The sequence below is a fragment of the Alexandromys fortis genome, unplaced genomic scaffold (genome assembly GCF_014885135.2).
Source record: "Alexandromys fortis isolate MF-2015 unplaced genomic scaffold, M_Fortis_MF-2015_v1.1 scaffold_14, whole genome shotgun sequence".
NCBI classification, from domain to species: Eukaryota; Metazoa; Chordata; class Mammalia; order Rodentia; family Cricetidae; genus Alexandromys; species Alexandromys fortis.
The window spans coordinates 18259904-18281713 of record NW_026067910.1 but is presented as its reverse complement, the minus strand read 5'-3'; the positions used below and the strand labels follow the sequence as shown (position 1 = coordinate 18281713).

The 21810-nt window shown below is 42.8% G+C and overlaps 1 protein-coding gene across 3 annotated transcripts in view; it reads right to left on the bottom strand.

Annotated features, from left to right (window-relative positions):
* Positions 1 to 16221, bottom strand: part of LOC126499136 (A-kinase anchor protein 7-like) — a 75671-nt gene extending 59450 nt beyond the window's left edge. The window contains exons 1-4 of one of the 3 annotated variants that reach the window (XM_050138200.1): positions 15128 to 15262; positions 7498 to 7575; positions 5146 to 5277; positions 431 to 570 (exon numbers count right to left, since the gene is read on the bottom strand). In XM_050138200.1, the coding sequence (XP_049994157.1) occupies positions 431 to 570; positions 5146 to 5277; positions 7498 to 7534 (309 nt within the window). In that variant the 5' untranslated portion in view covers positions 7535 to 7575; positions 15128 to 15262. Of the gene's footprint in view, positions 1 to 430; positions 571 to 5145; positions 5278 to 7497; positions 7576 to 15127; positions 15286 to 16075 lie in introns of those variants that run through there. The other 2 variants (XM_050138199.1, XM_050138198.1) reach the window with 2 other exon arrangements.
* Positions 16222 to 21810: the final 5589 nt, after the last annotated feature.

The window sequence follows — 21810 nt, the reverse complement described above, 5'->3', positions numbered from 1 at the left end:
TTAATGAAATGATCTCTAAGCAACAAATAATAATTAAAAAAAAAAAAACCTGGTTTCTCTTCTGGACACAAGTCATGTCTTCAGGGAAGTCACTGTCTTCTGTCTACCATTTGGTCGCCAAGGGTCTGACTTCCACCTGGCCATGTTATCATTAAATTTGAAAAAAAAAATTAAATAATCACAACTATTATATAAACAACTTGCTATAACTTAAATGTGAAATTTTCCTACTGGGATTAAAGGCATACAATCTCTGCCTGGCAGAACTAGGAGATTTTAAAATTTAAATTAAACATTTAAATTATGCATTACTAAAATGTTATCAAAGACTGTTAGACTCTCAAAGCAACTGGGCTGACAAACATTTAGTACACTTTAAAGATAGTTTAGAATAAAACTTCATAGTAAAAGGTTCTTAAGAGACTATCACCTTTTTGTTGATGATCGGAACAGACAAGAAATAGTTGGGTTGATAATCTTTCGAGGGTTTTTTCCTCTTCTTTATGTGCTCATTCTTGATGCCTTCATTTTCTTTGCTTCTCTTTGAATTTGCTTGAGGTCCGTCAGTGACTAGAGGAAAACAAAGTGAGAAAGTATCTCACACATTTAAACAAAGACAACAAAGTTGAAAAAGGAAGACGTCATGCAGTGTATATAATAATCAGCAATCATATATAATTGTCATTTTCAAATGTAAAGCAAGAGTCAGCAAGAATTTCCATAAAGAACAAAACTGTAAATGGTTTGAGCTTTGCAGACCACAGGGTCTGTCTTGCAGCTACCTAACTCTGACAAAACAAATCAAAGGATATAGCTGTGTCCCAATAAAGCTTTATTTACAAAAGGAGGTCAGGCAGATTTATACCTTAGGTAGGGTAACAATAACAAGCATTCTCTGCTACATGCCAAAGGGTTGGGTTTTTTTTTTTCTCATTGTTTTTGTTTTGTTTTTTGCTATATAAACCAATATCCCTTCTTAGGCCACCAAGTTCAAGACTATGAGCATGAGCCATTATGTCTGGCATCATGGTTTTTCTACCACTATGAAAGTGGATTGTTGATTGGTTGGTTTGTATTTGCTTATTTCACCCATTCCCTGTGACCTAGCTTCCTTCTGTTAGCCCACTTCCTCCTAACACGATGTCCCACCACTTCCCAGCAAAACTGGTGACCTAGTTCTCAGGCCACTGAGGATATTCATGATCCAAACTGTAGCAAGTGGATCATGTCAGACAGGCTCTAATATAAATTTACAAATCTCTCCATAGGCTAAAGAGGAGATAATGTGAGCACCAAATTGAATAAAAAATTTGGTAGTGTGAATTTTATCAGATATGATCAAACCCACCATTTCATAATGATTCTAAAAAAGAAAAAATTAAAACCAGAATTCAGTTACCTGTGGAGAAGTTAGAGAACCATTATTCTAAAAAATAATCACTCATGTGCACTTGGTACAATTTTATACCCATATAGTGTGTTTGGAGTTTTCTGCCTTTAATCCAGTGCCCTTTGACACACTCCACCTGTGTCACTGTGAGCCACTGTCATGTTTTCTCTCGTTTATAGGATCTTCTTGGTATTTACCAAGTTTATCTGTAGAACCAAAACACAGCATCCCTCTGCTTTCTCACTCCCTGACTTCATTTTCCTCCCAACTTTGGGAACACAGTCTGTGTTCCGAAGCACAGCTTGCTGTTATTCCATTTGCTTGCTTTCACATGAAAAGATAAAAAGCAAATATTTATATAATCATCTAGTTTACCGATAAAATCAGTGACTTGAGGTCACAAAGTGCAAAAAACTTTGGCTGTTTGCTCTGAATCTTTCACCAGATTATTTATAGTAATTTTACTGGTTAGCAAAAAGTCATCCATGGAAATACACTTGCAAACTCATAAACTTAATTTATTATACTTGTTAATTTTCATAATGACTTTAGTAGCCTTTTATTGTACACTGATAAACTTGATGTCAGTGACAAGGGCCATTACTTTCTCAACCGCAGATTTTTTTTTTTAACCAAAGCACCACGTGTCATCTTATGTAAATTATCTAATTTCTCCTCAATTCTACTTATTCATTCAAAAACTACAAAGGAGTGAATTAGAAGAGAAATTAATTTAATTTAATTAAGTACTCCATCTGTTATTGTGGGTTGATTGTTTCCACACTTGCTCTTAATTAAAATGCTGAGAATAAATTAGAGTTTGTTTTGATGTTTCCTTTCTTGTTACTTAAGCAGATAAAAATCTTTCAAGTAGGCTGGGAGTGACTCTGTTCATGTGCAAGTCCAGGACTTGGAAAGGCTAAGAAGGGGAAAGCTACTAAGTTCAAGGCCAACCGGGACTACACATAGAGTCACTACCTTTACCAAAAAAAAAAAAAAAAAAAGTCACCTTAGTCACCCAGTGATATCACAACCATCTGAGTCGGCAGCATTCTCTATGATGTTCAGACAAATAATAATAGCCTAATGGGTCGGCCCACCCTGACATCTACCCCATCTACAGTGCTTGGAGTGACTGGTCCTGTAGAAAGATAACCACGGGATGTCCAAGACTCAGGACAACAACAGGATATCTGAGAGGAGTTTGGTGACTGTCCAGTGATGATGGTGTGCCAGAGGACTTGGACCAGACCAATGACTCACTGCAGGGAACATTCTGTGGGTGGGGCTGCCTGGACAAAAGGATCTACTGAGTGACACACCGCAGCACCCAGTGCCACTAGAAGGAGCGAAGAGGTGTTGGAAAGATGGAGGGTCAGGTAGTGTTGTGTATGTGTGCTGTTTTTAATTGATTTGGGAATGGGGAATTTCTTTGGGGAGGATGCTGCAGGGGTGAAGGGAGGGTATGGAGAGACTGGGAGGTGAGCAGGAATGGGGTGCATGATGTGAAACTCCAAAGAATCAATAAAGAATTACATCATAAAAAAACAAATAGCCTAGTCTCAGAGCATAGCCATTCATTATGCAGGACACATTACTGTATGCAGCATTTGTCTTCCCAACTAATTATATAAAGGACACAGAACATAATTTATCTCTTTTTAACTGACACAGCATAATCTCTGATATCTGTATATACTAAGATAAATCTTTTCTATACAAAAAATTTAGGTAATTTTTTGTTTTATATTTTAAATTTTTCAAGATATGCCTTAACTAGTTAATAGATAATAAAATGGTCATTTCCTCTATCTCAAAATCCCCAATAGTTATATAATAACTCTGTGTGAAGAAGCCCGACACAGTGATGCATGCTTATGTTCCAATGCTTATGAGGGCAGGAGGATCAGAGAAGTTCAGGCCAGTCTTAACTACATAATGACTGTGAAGCTGCTCTGAGGGCCAGGAGACAGTCTCAAAACATACACACATGAACAAAATGAATTTTGAAGACATAAAATGGTGTAGGAGGTCCTTCTGTCTGTGTGTTGCTTTTCTTGGTTAATGAATAAAGAAATTGCCTTGACCTGTTGATAAGGCAGAACTTAGGTAAGCAAGGAAGACAGAACTGAATGCTGGGAGAAAGGGTGGAGTAAGAGACACCATGGAACCATGGAGCTGCCACCACTGGAGATAGACATGCTAAAACTTTGCTGGTAGGCCACGACTTCGTGGTGATGCACAGATTAATGGAGATGGGTTAAATTAAGTTGTAAGAGTTGAGCTCCCGGGGCTGGAGAGATGACTCAGAGGTTAAGAGCATTGCCTGCTCTTCCAAAAGTCCTGAGTTTAATTCCCAGCAACCGCGTGGTGGCTCACAACCATCTGTACTGGGGTCTGGTGCCCTCTTCTGGCCTACAGGCATACACACAGACAGAATATTGTATACATAATAAATAAATATTAAAAAAAAAAAAAGAGTTGAGCTCCCAAAGTCCAGTTGAAAGGCAGAAGAAGGGAGAAGACAAGCAAAGAAGTCAGGACCACAAGGGAATGGTCCACCAGCTGAGGCAGTGTGCCTGTTCTATAGGAGCTCACCAAATTCAGCTGGACTGGGTCTGAATGAGTATGTGATCAAACCGAACTCTCTGATTGTGGCTGACAATGGGGGTTGACTGAGAAGCCATTGATAAAGGCATTGGGACTTCTTGTTACGGCATGTTCTGGCTTTGGGGGACCCTAGTCTATATGGATGCACAGCTCCCTAGGCCTGGATGTGGGGGTGGGGGGAGCCTTGGACTTCCCACAGGGCAGGGTTCCCTGCCCTTTCTCAAGCAGGGTAGGAGAGGGAAGAGGGAGTGTGGGGGAGTGTGAGGGAAATGGAAGGAAGGGAGGAAGTGTAAATAATTGAATGGAAAAATTTTTTTAAAAAGTTAAAAAAATAAAAAGAAATATAATAAATAAATATAAAAATAAAAATAAATAAAAGTTAGAGCTAATGGGCCAAGCAGTGATTTAATTAATACAGTTTTTGTGTGGTTATTTCAGGGCTAAGCTTGCCTGGTGGCTGGGACGAACAAGCAGGCCCTCCTCCTACAATAAAATAAGGATTAACAGCTTCTATAAAGCTGAATTTCACATTTAGGAAAGCCATGTAACTAACTCTCAAATATTTTGTTATGAATCTTGATTTAAATGTGGGCTGGAGAGATAGCGCAACAGGTAAGGGTGCTTGCCACCAAGCCTGAGAGTCTGAGTTCAATTCCCAGGACCTACATAGAGAAGAGAGAGAACCAATTCCCTCAAGTTGTCCTCTGACCTCCACATGTGTTTTGGCATGCACACACTCACACCTATCTACCTACATACATGCAGACATACATATATATCCACACAAACAAAAAGTGTAATTTTTAAAATGTTGCTTGATTGTTTAGAATTGACAATCTAGATGACTATGATCAGTGAAACTAAAACTCTCCCCCATCTCCTGTGGGAAGCAGGCTGGGCTATTCCTATCAGCAAAATGACTCCCATTCCCCATTCAGCGGCAAAGAACAGCAACACCAAACATTTTCTGGATGTTTCCTGGGTTTCTAGCCAATTTGTGATCTACGAGTTTTGACAACAAAGAATCAGATAACGGTTAGCACTCAAAAGTATGACAAGTATTTAAAATGAAATAAAGATGAAGTGCATGACTAAATGTACTGTCCACCGCTTCTAAATATTTGTTTAAATAATACAGTACTTACTTCCACAATCATCTTGAATATCTACAGTAGCAAACGGCATGTCCGTCAGAGAGTCCACAGTGCTGCCTTCTAATTCCCCTGAGACTTTGTCTTTGCTTAACACGCTTTCACATTCATGGGAATTTATTTCTCCTATAACAAACCAGAGAAAGAAACAAAGATTATCCATTGTTGAACTCCTATCCAGAAACCAAAACACCTCAGCTAAGCGAACAATATATAGCATCCTGCATGAAGAGAAGCTATGACTTGCTCTTTTAGCACAGGCTTGTTTTTTTGTTTGTTTGTTTGTTTTTCGAGACAGGGTTTCTCTGTGGTTTTGGAGCCTGTCCTGGAACTAGCTCTTGTAGACCAGGCTGGTCTTGAACTCACAGAGATCCGCCTGCCTCTACCTCCCGAGTGCTGGGATTAAAGGCGTGCGCCACCATCGCCCGGCCACAGGCTTGTTTTTAAAGGTGCATTGTGACATTAAACAGTAAGCTTTCAGGGCTGGAGAGATGGCTAAGAGGTTAAGTGCACTGGCTGCTCTTGAGAGGTCCTGAGTTTAGTTCCCAGCAACCACATGGGGGCTTATAGCCATCTGTACTAAGATCTAGAGCCCCCTTCTGTCATGCAGGTGTACATGCAAGCAGAACACTGTGTATATACTTAATAAATAAATCTTTAATTTAAAAAAAAACAGTAAGCTTTCTAAAGCTTTAGTCCTTTTCTGAAGTGCAGTGTTCAATCCGGCATAGATGACAACAGAGAAAATCTATAATCTTCCATCTTTTAAAAGCCACATTTTTTTCACATCTTCTGGCAACAAATGGCAACAAAGTGTTCACTTGTTTATTGTGTCTTCTCATGTTCATTTTCAGTAATGTTAGCTATATAGGGAACTTTAAAATGTATCGTTTAATGTTTTTATTAGCATATATTAATTACACATTACAGGTTTCATTATGACATTTCCATACATGAACACAGTGTAATTTGATGACGGTCACACACACATAGACACATGCACACACACACACACTTTGCCCTCTCATTCCTTCTCACTCACATTTTGTGTTCTAATCTCTATAAGCTCTAGTCTTTTTTTTTTCTTCCATAAATTCTTCCACTCCACCATTAAACTTAACACTGGGAATCAAGTTAAAAATGCTTGAGGCGGCTTAGTGGGTAAAAGCTCCTGCCGGGAAGGTCTGGCCACCTGAGCTGGATCCCCAGAACCATGAATGGGGTAGAGAAAACTGATTCTGATTGTTTCCTGACCTCCATCCATAGGTCACAGCACACATATCCTCCCACATATGCAAGAGATTGTTCAATACATGGTTCTAACTATGCATTTATGAAATTCAGCTATGAGATCGAATCACCCTCACAGTGTTTTGTAACAGCCCTCCCATGTCATGCACTAAGTCACACTTCACATTTGGTCTTTGTCTTCTTGTTAGGGGTGGAACAGCCACAATGTTGTGGGTGGAGGGCTTAGGAAAGGAAGACTTCAACTGATAAAGTTAATGCCAAGTTTACCTGTCAGTTGTCTCCCCGGTACCATTATTCACCACACCTCTACTGACAGACACAAATGTTATTTGGACTGAAGAAAACCCAGGAATACTTACATAATTTTCACCCGGTGTAATCAGTGAAGACCGACCTGCCCCGAAGACTATAAAAGAAAACATGCATTTCCTGCTGCTGTAATCCTCTATTTTCAAATGCAATAATTGCAAAACACATTTCATTAAGAATATGGCTTGCATGCCCGGAGAGATGGCTCAGGGGTTAAGAGAACTGGCTGCTCTTCCAGAAGATCTGGTTCAGTTCCCAGTACCCACATGGCTCAGAGCAATCTGTTAATTCCAGTTCCAGAGGATCCAACACCTTCTCCTGACTTCCAAAGGCACTGTAAACTTCTAGTACACAGACATAAGACACAGCAAATGAGACAGACACACAAAATAAAATAATAAATCTGAAGGAGGAGGAGGTGGCTCCTTACAGGGCTAGAGACATGACTCAGTGGTTAATAGCACTTGTTGCTCTTCCAGAGAACCTGGGTTCATTTCCCAGTGTCCAGCTCCAAGCACCCACATCTGAAAGCTCACCCACTGCCTGTAAACTCCAGTTCTGGAAATTTCACTCTCTTCTAGCCTCCTTAGGCACCTGGATACTCCACCATACATACATTCAGGAGCACTTGTGCACATAGACACGTGTATGTACAAACATGCACATATACACACACATGCACACATTATAAGTAAATCTTTTAAAATATAAATGTATATATAATGTGAATGTGTGTATATGATATACATACATAATATACACATAAACATATATAAAGTGACTTACTTACTCTGGGAGATAGCTCAGAAGTATAGTACCTCATATGAACAAGGCCCTAGTTTCAATCTCTGGCATCCCAAAAATCTAAATAAATAAAACAAAAAAAAAAAGAATATTGTCTGCAAACTGGGACTGCAAACTTCTAATCCTAGTGATTAGAAGACAGGATGGTCTCAACTTCAAGTCCTTCCACAGCCTGAGTTCAATGCCAACCTGAACATCACTAGTCTTGGTTTTAAAAACATAAACTTTAGAAGTAAGCAAACAAACAAACAAATCATAAACTCTAGCTCCTCTACCTTCTCCTCCTCCAGACAGAAAAGAAGTAAAAAAGAAGGCTGGAAACAGATCAGTGGCACAGAGCCTTCCTAGCAAAGTGTAAGGCCCCAGTACTCTAAGAAATATATGTTATATTTTACAATATAATAATTCTCATAATAGTTCATAGTTAATATGCATACTAAAATACAAATTTTTATTACAATTTGAGTGATTTCTAAAATTATTCAAACACACCCACCCAACCTGTTTTCTGGATTTTAAAAAAAGGATAGTACCTTTCCCAGTCATGTTCAATATCATAAAGACACTAAAAGTGTTTTCTTAATAATGCTATTTATACAATTCAGACTTTAGGAAGTATGAGTGTGCAGAGGTTTGAATGAGAATGGCCCGCATAGGCTCCTATATTTGAATGCTTTATCCCCATTTGGTAGAACTATTTCGGAAAGATTAAAAGTGTGGCCTTTCTGGAGGAGATACGCCACCAGGAGTGGCTTTGAGGTTCCAAAACCCATGCCATGGCATTCCCAATGAGGGTGCTCTCTCTCGCTCTCTTGCTCTCCCTCTTTCTCTCCCTCCCTCCTTCCCTATGTTTCTCTGCCTCATGGTTGTTGTCTGAACATATAAACTCTCAGCTACTACTCCAGTGCCATGCATGCATGCACGCCTGCCTGCTGCCATGCTCCCTGAGAGAGATGATGGTGCCATGCACGCCTGCCTGCTGCCATGCTCCCCGAGATGACGGTGCCATGCACGCCTGCCTGCTGCCATGCTCCCCGAGATGACGGTGCCATGCACGCCCGCCTGCTGCCATGCTCCCCGAGATGACGGTGCCATGCACGCCCGCCTGCTGCCATGCTCCCTGAGATGACGGTGCCATGCACGCCTGCCTGCTGCCATGCTCCCTGAGATGACGGTGCCATGCACGCCTGCCTGCTGCCATGCTCCCTGAGAGAGATGATGGTCATGGATTATTCAGCCCATGAAACCACAAGCAAGGAAGGCCCCCAATTAAATGTTCTCTTTTATAAGCTGCTCCTTACAGCAACAGAAAATTAACTAAGACAGAGTGTCTGGTACATATATGTTCAACAAATTTTAGGTTACTATAAGTCTCCTTACAAGCTCAGAGTACTTGAAAATCATGAGACTAAGTCGAATGTTAGCTTTCTGCGTGTATAGTAGCATTTTAAAAACACAAATGCAGCTTAAACTTAACAGTTTGAAGAGATCAATATGGATCTTGAATTTTCACAGGCAGCTCCATGTAAAGGACCATCACCCACCAGGCAGCTTATACACACACACACACACACACACACACACACACACAAAATCTTTCAACAAAAGAGCACTTGTAAGCCAGGCACAGGAATGCACACATGCCTCTAATCCTAGCACACAGAAGAACGCTGAACTCAAAGCTAGCCTGGGCTACAGACTAAGACTGCAACTCAAAATAACAATATCAATGGTAAAGAATTTTTAAAGTGCTTATACAACTAAACATATTACCTATACACTATTACCCATAACATACATGAAGACTGAATAAAAATCAGAATACAATTAAACATATCGCCTATAAACTACTACCCATAACATATGAAGACTGCATAGAAATTAAAATGAAAGAAGTACATAAACCCAACTATAACTCTAATTTTTTCTCTATCCAAGCATTCAGTGACAGGGCACAGTCCCAATATGATCCTAGCACGCCAATACTATTTCCTTAGTCCATGTGTTGCACGGAAAGTTCCTGACTCACAATGGCTTCAAGTACAACCTCTCAACCCCATGATGGTGCAAAAGTTGGCCATCATTCCTACTACTGTGACTGAAGGGCAGCTCTCAGAGCCAAAGAGGCAGGGCATGTGACGGGTTCAGGCTCTCAGAGCCAAGGAGGCAGGGCGTGGGGTGGGTTCAGGCTCTCAGACAAGGAGGCAGGGCATGGGGTGGGTTCAGGCTCTCAGAGTCAAGGAGGCAGGGCATGGGGTGGTTTCAGGCTCTCAGACAAGGAAACCGGGTGTGGGGTGGGTTTAGGATCTCAGAGATAAGAAGGCAAGGCATAGGCTCTCAGAGCCAAGGAAGCCGAGCATGGGATGAGTTCAGAATCTCAGAGGCAAAAAGGCAGGGCATGGGGTTGGTTCAGGATCTCAGAGCCAAGGAAGCAGGGCTTGGATGGGTTCAGGATCTCAGGCAAGGAGGCAGGGTGTAGGGTAGGTTCAGGATAGCAGAGCCAAGGAGGCAGGGTGCGGAGTGAGTTCAGGATCTCTGAGAAGGAGGCAGGATTTGGAATGGGTTCAGGATCGCAGAGACAAGGAGACAGGGTGTGGGGTGGGTCTCCAGAACCCACAGAGTCTGAGGGATGTGGTTAGAATCATGTTTTCTCTGTTCAACTTTCCTTCCTGACAGCTATTCGGGAAAGCAGTGAACATTCATTAGAAATGTTCAAATTTTGGGTGTTGACTCTTCCCAGACTAGGCACATGAGGCATGGTCCCCTCTTGTGATGTTGGAGTCCTAACTTCCAGGTAGCCCCATGATCTTGAGATAAAAGACCCAATACTCTAGAGGGGACTTTGTTGCTAAGCAATGATGTTCAGCAGGCCAGGTATATTTTAAGGCCTATTTTCCCCTTACAGCATTTGCCGCTTGACAATGAACTCTTACAGCACTGATTCTTGGCAATATACAAAACAGAGGAAACTGGCTTCTGGGTTGTCATACATTCTAAAAGCGAAGAGAATAATTAAAATAGCATGGTGATTAAGTCATTCTTTAAGAAGTCCTTAATCGGGTTTAATTTTTGTATCTCGTAAGATCAATTAAGCATCTCCACCAAGCAAGCAAAGCAACTGCTAAGGGAGTCACTTGATGAAGCCAAGGGAAGACTCTCATAGCAGCCCCAAACTCATCAGGATCTGGATCCCACCCCAAGCCAATCAGACCAGGTCTACAGTGGAGTAGACCAAGTCAGCCTCCACGATTCTTTAAAAGCTTCTGGGTGATTCTACAGTGCAAGGGAAGTTGGAAAGCTACTGCCAAAACTCTCACTTTTCCTATCCCTTGATCCTCCTCTAAATGATGGATTTCAATAAGGTATGATCAATCACAAAGTAAAAAAGCCACTAAGGGTGCCAGCAATCCAGTTTCCTTCCAGGAACCTAGAGATCCCTTTGGCCACACCAGAAGGACATGACTCTATTGCTCTCCACTTGTCTGTCCTCTCCTTGAGATTCTAAACCAAAGCGATGAAACAACCTACCACTTTAATTAGGACACTTGGTGAAAGTGGAAACTTCCAACAATTATCAGCAAACACGGTACCCTCCTCTCTGTTCCTTCAGTGCCCCTTTGATTCTTCCACTCCTAGCACAGAACCAGCTCGCCGCAGGTACCCTACAAATTTTTACTGAACGACTGCACAAAGTACACACCTGGGAGTGGTTCCTAATTCACTGTAGTGCAGCCGTATTGATACCCATGAAAAACAATGGTATTTAACAGCAGCCTTTGAACACGGCAGGCTCCCTCATTTTCACAGAATGAATAAAGGGCACAAAAATAACCACTAAGAAATGGGGGTGGGGGATGCAGCTTAGCCAGAGTGCTTGCCTAACACGCCTGGCCCTGGGTTCAATCCCACACACCAAAACCAAACCTAGGAACTAACCAATACAAGAAAAAAAAAGGAGACATAATATGATTTACTCTATAGCATTCTGCATCTTTTGTCTGTGTGTACGTTCGCTTTCTTGGTTTTGGTTTTGCATTTTTTGAGACAAGGTCTCCTAAACTCTAAGCTGGCCTCAAACTCACCATGTAGCTAAGGATGATCTTGAACTTGAATTTTCCCACCCCACTGTAATTCTTAGGAATTACAGTAGAACACAACAATACCCACCTACTTGTCATCATTTAAAAAAAAAACACATTAAACTCAAAAGCAATAATATATCAAAACTGACAAAAGAACTTAAAATACAAACTATCTTCCATTTTTAGAGAATAGAATTATTGCATACAAGACTCATTAACTCCAAAAAGAGAATGTCACTGATGACTTTTTTCTTTTCTTTCTTCTTTATGACACTTCTTTCTTCTTTATGACTTTAATTTTGGGGTTAGCAAATTATTGGGTTCTACTATGGCATCTTCATCCATAGGTATTGTTGTCCTTTGCTCATAATGGTTCACCCCGCCCACCTCCAGCTGCTTCCCCATCTTCCTCCAGTTAATCCTTCTCTTTCCTGTTACATAGGTTTCATTAGTCTGTACTGTCTACCACCTTTAGAATCCCTTCCTCCCCATCACAACCCCCTCTCTAATTCCATGACCTACAAGCACACATATATAAACATATATAATTTTAATTCAGCTCCCACACATGAGAGAAAATATACAGGTATTTTTCTGAGTCCTGTTTATTTCTCTTAAGATAATTAAAATTTCCAGTTGCATCTATATTTCTGCAACTGTCATGACTTATTTTTCTTTACAACTGCAAAAAATGCTTTCGAAAAAACTGCCTTAAAACAGTTGATCCTTACGCATGTAAACAATAAATTCATTGTTTTGACTGCTATGATGTTGCTTAAATATGCTGGGCCTGTTACATATATATAACCCCAGATATTTGGGGAGCTGAGACAGGACTGTAAATTTAAAAGAACTCTATACAACTAACTTAGTGAGATTTCTGTCTCAAATTAAAAGTTAATGAAGCTTGGGATATACCACCATGGGACAGTCCTTGTTTGCCCTTGTACCTTGTACCAGGCTGAGATTCAACTCTACACAGTAAATAAATAAATGAAGTCGCCTAGGACAGGCATGTTGAGTCACACATGCAACCCCAGAACTTGGCGGGGCAAAGGCAGGAGGATGGGCTGTCCTAGCCTGAGCTAAATGGCACAAAACATTTTAAAAAGTCACCCAAATTTTAATATGTCATTATTTAAAACAAAATTTATCTTTTCCACAAATTCAAATAACCACAGGGATAAATGTTACACTAGTAACAAACATGAATCAAAACTGGAAACTAGCATTATTAATACTAACCAACATTCAAACAGGAGCGTTAGGCCAGGCACACTCAGTTAGAAGCATTTTGGGAAGTAACTCACTTAATTTATACAATTATGCTATCAGGGAAGACTATTCTTACACCAGCAGATGGTTTAGTAACTTTCCCAGGAGGACATAGGTTCAGGAACTGCCATCTGGATCAAGTGACTCTGTCACATGACCCACAATTTCCAGAATCAACAATGCCCTGTGCCCTTACCATATACTGGCTGCAGCACTGTAAACTGAGGCAGATCTTTCAGAAAGCAATGTGCCAATAGATCAGGGGCAAGAAGAGGGTTGAAAAATCTGGGTTAATATCATATACACTCAAATAAGACTCCTCACAACCTTGCTTGAAGTAAAAGGACAAGGGGAGAGGAGGGGGGGCAACATAAATGTCAAAGAAGAGAAACACTGCATGCTCATTCTGGAGACTCTGGTGATCAACAGTAACAGTTATGAGGGGCAAGTGTAACAATAGGAGAAAGATGATTAAAAAAAAACAAAAACAAAGCAAAAAAAAACAGATATATGGGGGCTGCTGAGCTGGCTCAGAGGTTAAGAGCATTGGCAGCTCTTCCAAAGGTCCTGAGTTCAATTCCCAGCAACCACATGGTGGCTCACAACCATCTATAATGAAATCTGGTGCCCTCATCTGGCCTGCAGGCTACATGCAGGCAGAACACTGTATAAATAAATAAATCTTACAAAACAAAACAAAAAAATATGTGGTGAAGGGTCTGGCTCTTGTAGACTTAGTGAGCACAAAGTCCTAGGTTTGCTCCCCGCATTACAAAAATAAACAGGAGATTAATTACAAGGCAGAGGGGAAACTGCATGCTCTCAAGATTTACAGTTAGAAAAAAAGAAGACTAATGGCTGAAAAGTACTTCTGAATGCTAAACACTTTCCAACGGCTGTACAAAATTTTAAATTGAATATTTCTTTTATAAGAAAAACCATGAACGTGTATATTTAAAGTGTCTCCTAAAACCGTACACCGACGCCCAAATATTCAACTCATAGGTCCACTTCAGCCAATGGGATCGTCAAAGTCAGGCGGACAGTAAACATAAAGACAGATTGCCTAAGTCATACAAAACAGGCTTCATATCTCAACAATGATACACAGCCCCGGTAAGCAAGGCTCTCTTCTAACCCCCGAGCTAAATAGCTATAGAAAGGGCCTGTCTTTCATTGTGGCCCAGCTACTCCGATTTAGCTAAGAGCAGCAGCACAGCAGGTCTCCAGAAATGTTTAAACTTCAAGCTTCCCCATCTTCATCCCGAAAAGGAAACAATCTAAATGATTAAGGAGAAAATGCCAAAGCAGTGCAAATTGCCAAAGCAGTAACAAAGCTTAAAGTGCAGGAAGGTACTTCGACAAGCACTTTAAGCTTTGTTACTATATGGAAGAGACATAAAGCCGTGCTAACAGCATCCTAAACTGCCAAGCCACACTGTGTAAATGGGCGGGAAGAGTCCTCCCTCCTTCCGTATCTGCCCTATTAACCACGCCCCTGCACCTCATTAAAAAAAAAAATCATCTCAAGCAGCGACACTTTGTATCTTTCCACTCACATGAAAGTTATAAACACATTTACACTATTTACCTAATTTATATTTACATATTTAGCATGTTTGTACAACGTATTTTAATATTCTTATGCCTTGTATACGTTTATATACAATGATATAATGATCTTGATGAGCACCTTTTTTTCCCCCTAATTCCTACCCAAATTCAGCACATAGCAAACGCTGAGCCAAGCTGAAGTCCCTTCTGGGCGCCAGTAGAGCTCGTTCCCATACCTCGAATAAAACCCTAAATGATACAAGATGGTGTTCAAACATTTCTATTTGCCATAAAAAATAAAATGAAGATTTTGGCTTTTTTTTTTTCTTGGTTTTGTTTACTGCCCCAACCCAGTAGGAAGGGGTGTGTTGCAAAAACTTTGGGCCATGGGTCGTCACGAGATCCTAAGAGATTTACAAAAAAAAAAAAAAAAAAAAAAAAAAAAAAAAAACTACGACTCGTGGGATCACACCCCTCGCCACCCGCGGTGTGGGGAGGTGCATCCAGACGCATCCGGGCAAGCACATCACCCTGACCACCGGAGTGCACCGGGCTTCAGGGTCAGCACAGAGTCGGATGCAGGAGGGGGAGGAACGCGAGGGGCGTGGGGCAGCGGGAGGCCTGGGAGGCGGAGCAGGGTGGCAAGCCCGCCCCACGGCAGAGGCGGCCCGGGGCGCGCAGGGCGGTGCGCTCGCTCTCACCCGCAGCGGGGCGCTCCATGGTCGCGGCGCGGAGGAGACGAAGGCGGAGGCCCGGGGGGCGAGGGGCGGCGGGGGCCCTGGCCGCGGCGGCCAGGCCTGCGGAGGCGCGGAGCCCCGCAAGGCGCAACATCCCCGGCGCCCGCCGCTTTGGGAGGAGCCGGAAGGGGCCGACCCGGCGGGGCGCGGGAACCCGGATTGGGGCCCCGGCCCGAAAGGCGGGGCCGTCCCCGGGGCCAAGCTGGGCTCCGACCTCTGGCAGCCCTCCGTGATTTCCTGCGGCGCGGCCCTTCCCGTCCCACGCTTCGAGGGGCGAGATTGGGACCGCCTGAAAGCATTCCTTGGCCTGTTGTCTCTTGAGAACCCGAGTGTTTGGTTTAGCCTGGAGCTTTGAAAACACAGTTCTGATTGCAAAATATGTGGGAAGAGCGAAATGTACAAGGTCTTGTACGCCGCTATAAAGAGATGCTTTATTTAGTTTGCTTTACCCCCGCCCCCCCCCAAAAAAGAGGAAGAAGGAGGAAAGAAAAACCAAATTGGGACGCAGTCTGAATTATTTTTTTTTAAACAGCAGTATAATAGTTACAAGTCGGAATAGCTCGATAATTGGAAATCATCTACTGAGTTTTGCACAACAGGTTCCTTCGTATCTGAGTAAAATAGAAGCGGAAGCAATTTAAAAAAGTAAAAAAAAAGTAGGATAGGAATGCTTTTTACCTTTTTACAAACTACAACTGGTTTTTCCCAGCTAGGGACAAATGGTAGCGTTTTTGGGGTTTGGTTTTGGTGGTGGAGGTTGGTTGATTTGGGCCTGGGCGTTGTTGCAAGCAAGCAGTTAAACATAGTTGATACAGCAAAAGTTATATTTTATCATGCCGAGGGTCATCACGCAAGGTTCATACTCCAAATTCCTAACTACGGTCCTAAGCTTATCTCCTCAAATCTGCTCACCTGTGGGTCTCAGCTGAAGGTAAGGTCCAATCTCGAGCAGAATGTCTCTGATTCTGGATCCTGGGGGAGACTCTCCAGCCGCAGGGCAAATCAAGGTGGGTGTCTCCAAATATGCAGAGCAGAGCATTGCTCTTGGTCTCTGCTTAAATACTGTCCAGTGGGCGGTGTGGCATTCTAGTCTTGTGTCTGGTTGTCTTGATATCACTGAACTTTGGTGATACTTCTTAAGCAATTTTTCTATGTCTAAAGGGCCTTTTTTTTTTTTTGCTATGCTCATTACAGGGTTCTGTGTAATGTTTTCCTCTTTTGTGTTTTTGAGGGACCCACTACCCGGCTCATAAATAAATCCCACACAGAGGCTTATTCTTAGTTCTGAATGCCCGGCCTTGGCTTGGCTTATTTCTTGCCCGCTTTTCTTAACTTAAATTATCCCAACTACCTTTTGTCTCTGGGTTTTTATCTTTCTCTGTTTCTGTATGCCTTTCTTGACTTCTTTCTCCGTGGCTTGCAGCAGTAGCTGACCCCTGGTGTCCTGGTCTCCTTGTTCTCCTGCTCCCTCCTGTCTTGTTTTTCCTTTTGTTTATCCTCTCTGCCTGCCAGCCCCACCTGTCCTTGCTCCCGCCTCGCTATTGGCCTGTCCCCGCTTCCATTAGACCACCAGGTGTTTTAGACAGGCAAAGAATCACAACTTCACAGAGTTAAACAAATGCAGCATAAACAAAAGCAACAAACCTGGAAATAATACTCCCCAACAACTGGGGCTGTATGATATAATTCAAGAAAACAGGAAGCTGTAGTGTTAACAACAAATTGATCCAGCCCACTGGGAGAACACTTTACTTATCATGAATATGTTCTAGAAAGGACATGGAAACAAAGAAGACCCCCACATAACTACAGCAACTGACACAAGCTGTCTTAGCGGGACACCCTTCGTCACCACACTCCAGAATTGTGTAGCTGGAGTTTGAGACCAACCTGGGGGTGCATAGCAAATTTCAGGTCAGCTTGACCTATATAGTGAGACCCTGCTTTAAAAAAACAATAATTAAGAGTTGACATGAAGAGTACACAGTGGAAACACTGAAAGGGGGTTCCTATGACTTTCACTGAAAGGGGGTTCCTATGACTTTCACTGAAAGGGGGTTCCTATGACTTTCACTGAAAGGGGGTTCCTATGACTTTCACTGAAAGGGGGTTCCTATGACTTTCACTGAAAGGGGGTTCCTATGACTTTCACTGAAAGGGGGTTCCTATGACTTTCACTGAAAGGGGGTTCCTATGACTTTCACTGAAAGGGGGTTCCTATGACTTTCACTGAAAGGGGGTTCCTATGACTTTCACTGAAAGGGGGTTCCTATGACTTTCACTGAAAGGGGGTTCCTATGACTTTCACTGAAAGGGGGTTCCTATGACTTTCACTGAAAGGGGGTTCCTATGACTTTCACTGAAAGGGGGTTCCTATGACTTTCACTGAAAGGGGGTTCCTATGACTTTCACTGAAAGGGGGTTCCTATGACTTTCACTGAAAGGGGGTTCCTATGACTTTCACTGAAAGGGGGTTCCTATGACTTTCACTGAAAGGGGGTTCCTATGACTTTCACTGAAAGGGGGTTCCTATGACTTTCACTGAAAGGGGGTTCCTATGACTTTCACTGAAAGGGGGTTCCTATGACTTTCACTGAAAGGGGGTTCCTATGACTTTCACTGAAAGGGGGTTCCTATGACTTTCACTGAAAGGGGGTTCCTATGACTTTCACTGAAAGGGGGTTCCTATGACTTTCACTGAAAGGGGGTTCCTATGACTTCTTTTTTTTTTTTTTCCATACCTGTAGCATCAAGAAGCTGGTAAAGAAATGCAGAGTTCTTTACTGGATATTCACAGTGCCAGCCTCTTTTGTGCATTTAAGATTGTGTGTGTGTGTGTGTGTGTGTGTGTGTGTTTTGTTTTTTTGGAGCAGATTATCTAATCATAGAGAAAGAACCAAAAATAAGTAAGGGAGGTTGAGGCAGGAGGATCTTGAATTCAGAGGCCAGCCTAGGCTACATGGGGAGTTCAAGATCGCCTGGGCTGGGTAGGTTAGGGACTATGTCATAAGAATCACTTGGAGCTGAAATCTATTTAGAAGCCACAGATAGGAAAACGAGTCTTTGCCTTTCCCTCTTCTGCCGGGAAGTAGAACAGACGTTTCTCTTAGTAAGGATTTGTTTTTTCCATTTTAGAGGTATATTTACATGATTGGAGAGTAGGGACAACAGACTAAAACATGCAAAATTAACATGCAAAAGAAGCCAGAAGCCAGTTTGCAAAGTCTAAAGCCCCACCTCCCACCCCGCCACAAGGCTTTGTGTAACAAACAACATAATCCAGAAAAAAAAATGCTATACAAACCTGGGCGAAGTGGGTGCTGCCCCTCATGTGTGCTCTGATGCTTTGGGGTTTCTTTCCTCGACTCACAAGCCCACTCCTTTATTTCCCAGTGTTTCTATTTCTAACCCTGTATCTGTGGTGCATTGGGATTGGGACACCAACCCAGCCATATAGATTGTAATCTGTCCTGCCTGCAAAATGTGCTGGGACAATGAAGGGTCAGAATTTGTGGGAATGACTAACAATAACTGGTCCAATTTGAGGTCCATACCAAGAAAGGGAGCCCATGTTTGAAACTGCTTGGGTGAACAGGAATCAGGGACTGGATATCCCAGAAACCTAGGATAGAAAAGAAGGGGGGGGGGAAATATTCTTAACAATATTCTGCTATATTCATAGATCTGATACCTAACCATCATCAGAGAGGCTTCCTCAAGCAGCTCGTGGGAGCTGATGCAGAGACCCATAGTCAATCCTTAAGCAGAAAGGGGAGGCAGAGTAGTCGAGTACACCAGGAAAATATGTCCCACAGAATCAACTAAGCCGGGAGCAGGGTTCACAGGACTCACAAAGACTAAAGCAAAAATAACAGAGCCTGTGTTGGTCTATCCTAGGTCCTCTGCAAATACGTTATGGTTGTTAGCTTGGTGTTTTTGTGGGTCTCCTAACAGTGGGAGTTGGGTTGTCTCTGACTCTTTCACCTGTTCTCGGGACCCTTTTCCTCCACCTGGGTTGCCTCTCCTGGCCACTGATATGAGAGTCTGTGCCTAGTCTTTTTGTTATACCATGTTCGGTTGGTATCCCTAGGAGGCCTGCTTATTTCTGAAGGGAAAGAGAGGAATGGATCTGGGAGAGAGGAGGTAGAGGGGGCTGTAAACCCCTCAAGGCTTGTGAGTGGCCATGCTCTCTCCCAGGCTATTCTAAGGGTCTTAATGGCTGGTTCCAGCACTTCAAGACCCAGGCAGCCAGGTTCTACTCTACAGAAAAAAAAAAAAAAAAAAAAAGCCCAAGATCAGGCCACAGAATCCCACCAATCCCAGGTCACCCAGAAAGCTCCATCCCCCCCCCCACAAGAAACCCTTTATAAAGCCTGCCTCCTGCTCAGTTCTTTGCTGCTTCTCTCCCAAGCAGAGGCTGCTAGCCTCTTGTGTCTTTCCCAATGAATTGCTTGTGTGAGGTTTTTTGTGTGTTGTGATTCTGGGGTATTCCTTGGCTCCTGACTGCCCGAATACCTTTCTCTTCAGAACAGTAACACTTCCGGGGAAGAGAGGGAGGTGTTGAATGAAAATGGCCCCCATAGGCCCATAGGGAATGGTACTATTAGGAGGTGTGGCCTTGTTGGAGTTGGTGTGACTTTGTTGGAAGAAGTATGTCACTAGGGGTGGACTTTGAGGTCTCAGATGCTCAAGCCAGGCCCAGTATCTCACTCTCTTCCTGCTGCCTGCCAATCTGGATGTAGAACTCTCAGCTACCTCTCCAGTACCATGTTTGTCTGTGTGCCACCGTGCTTCATGTCCTGATAATGGACTAAACCTCTGAACTGTAAGCCAGCCTCAATTAAATGTTTCCGTATAAGAGTTGTTGTGATCATGGTGTCTCTTCAGAGCAACAGAAACCCTATCTAAGAGAGGGGGAAGGAAACTGGGAGGAGTAGAGGGAGGGGAAGCTGTGGCTGGGGTATATTGTATGAGAGAAGAATTTAAAAAACAAAAACAAAAAGAGCCTGGACTAGGATGCCCTGTGAACTCAGATTCAAGGGCAGGCACTAAGCGTGCTTTTCCTTTTCCTTTTATCTATTTTTCAGTTACTGGCCAAGGTCTAAGCATGCTCTCTGGCTCTTTGGCCTTTCCCACTGTTTCTCTGACCTCCATACCAAATTTAAAAAGCATGATTTCTCTTAGCTTCTCTTCCCAACATCAGCCAGGATCTACAGCTTCTCTGCTCTGGTTGTTTTTCTCTCCGACTCTGGTGGCTAGTCTTATGTCAGCTTGGCACACAAACTAGAGTTATCTGAAAGGAGGAAGCTCCTTGAGATAGTGCCTCCATACGATTCACCTGTAAGGTGTTTTCTTCATTCATGGACGATGGGAGAGGGCCCGGCCCATTGTGGGTGAGGACATCCCTGGGCTGGTGGTCCTGGGTTCTATAAGAAAGTAGGTTGAGCAAGTCAGTAAGCAGCCGCGCTCCATGGTTCTGCATCAGTTCCTGCCTCCAGGTCCCTGCCCTGTTGAAGTTCCTGTCCTGACCTCCTTTGATGATGAACAGTGATGTGGAAGTGTAAACCAAATAAACCCTTTCCGCCCCAATTTGCTTTTTGGCCATGGTGTTTCATTGCAAACAAACTCTAATTCTAAATTATTCTGTTAAATAAACTAAGACTCCAGAGGGAACCCTGGGTTGCTTGGTACTATTGTTTTCCCATACCAGAAAGCAGAGAGCAGAGTTTCCCTGTATAACAGGCTTTACTTAATGCCTTTATTTACCATGCATTTGCTGGTCATCTTCCCACAATGTGCCCTTGCTACCCTCCTCCCCAAAGTCTAAAGCCTCTTTTCTTTTGTTTAGTCTCTTTGCACTTTGTCATCCTGTGTTATGGTAAGGTCTAGGTAGTCTCGGTAGTCTGAACAAGGCTGAAAACACAGTAGCTGCTCAGTCTTCAAGTATGCATGTCTCAATCTGGTATACACACAGGATTCCTAAGAGCCACTGGTCTTCCATCCACCTTGGGAGACTAAATTTGGGTCCTAATATCATCAAAGGATTCAGCAGTGGCAACAACAAAGTAGATGAACTTGCCCGAAAGAGTGAAGACACGCCACCAAAGAGCACTAATAAACAAATAACTAAAAATGAAAAATACCCTTCTTCCATCTCCTTTATTTCAGGCTGCCAGCAGAAGAGGAAGCTCACTTTTATGGTGGGTCTCCCCACTTCAAACATTATGATCAAGAAAATTCCTCACTTAGGTTGATTACAGATCCATTCAAGTAGGCAACCCAGATCAACCATCTTGTGAACAGAGTGGCCCCTGCTGTCCCAGGGGGCAGAGCTACTGTAATGCTGAGAAAATGTGTGACTCCTCAAGAGAACAGTGCCTGGACTCAACCCTTCCTCCTGGGCTGGGTGCCCCACCTTTCTACTTCAGTACATCTGTGCTTGCCCTGGAAATGTCTCTTACCATGTTACTGTTTCCCACGTTAGTCCACCCGAAGACAGACACTGCGATTTCAAGTCTTTGTGTTACCAAGTACACAGAGGTCACTCTATGGGTATTTATTTAAGGAATGGGCAAAATCTTCAGATCTATTTTGTAACTACTCATATTTATCAAAAGTAACTAATTCAGCACACCCAAATGAGTTTC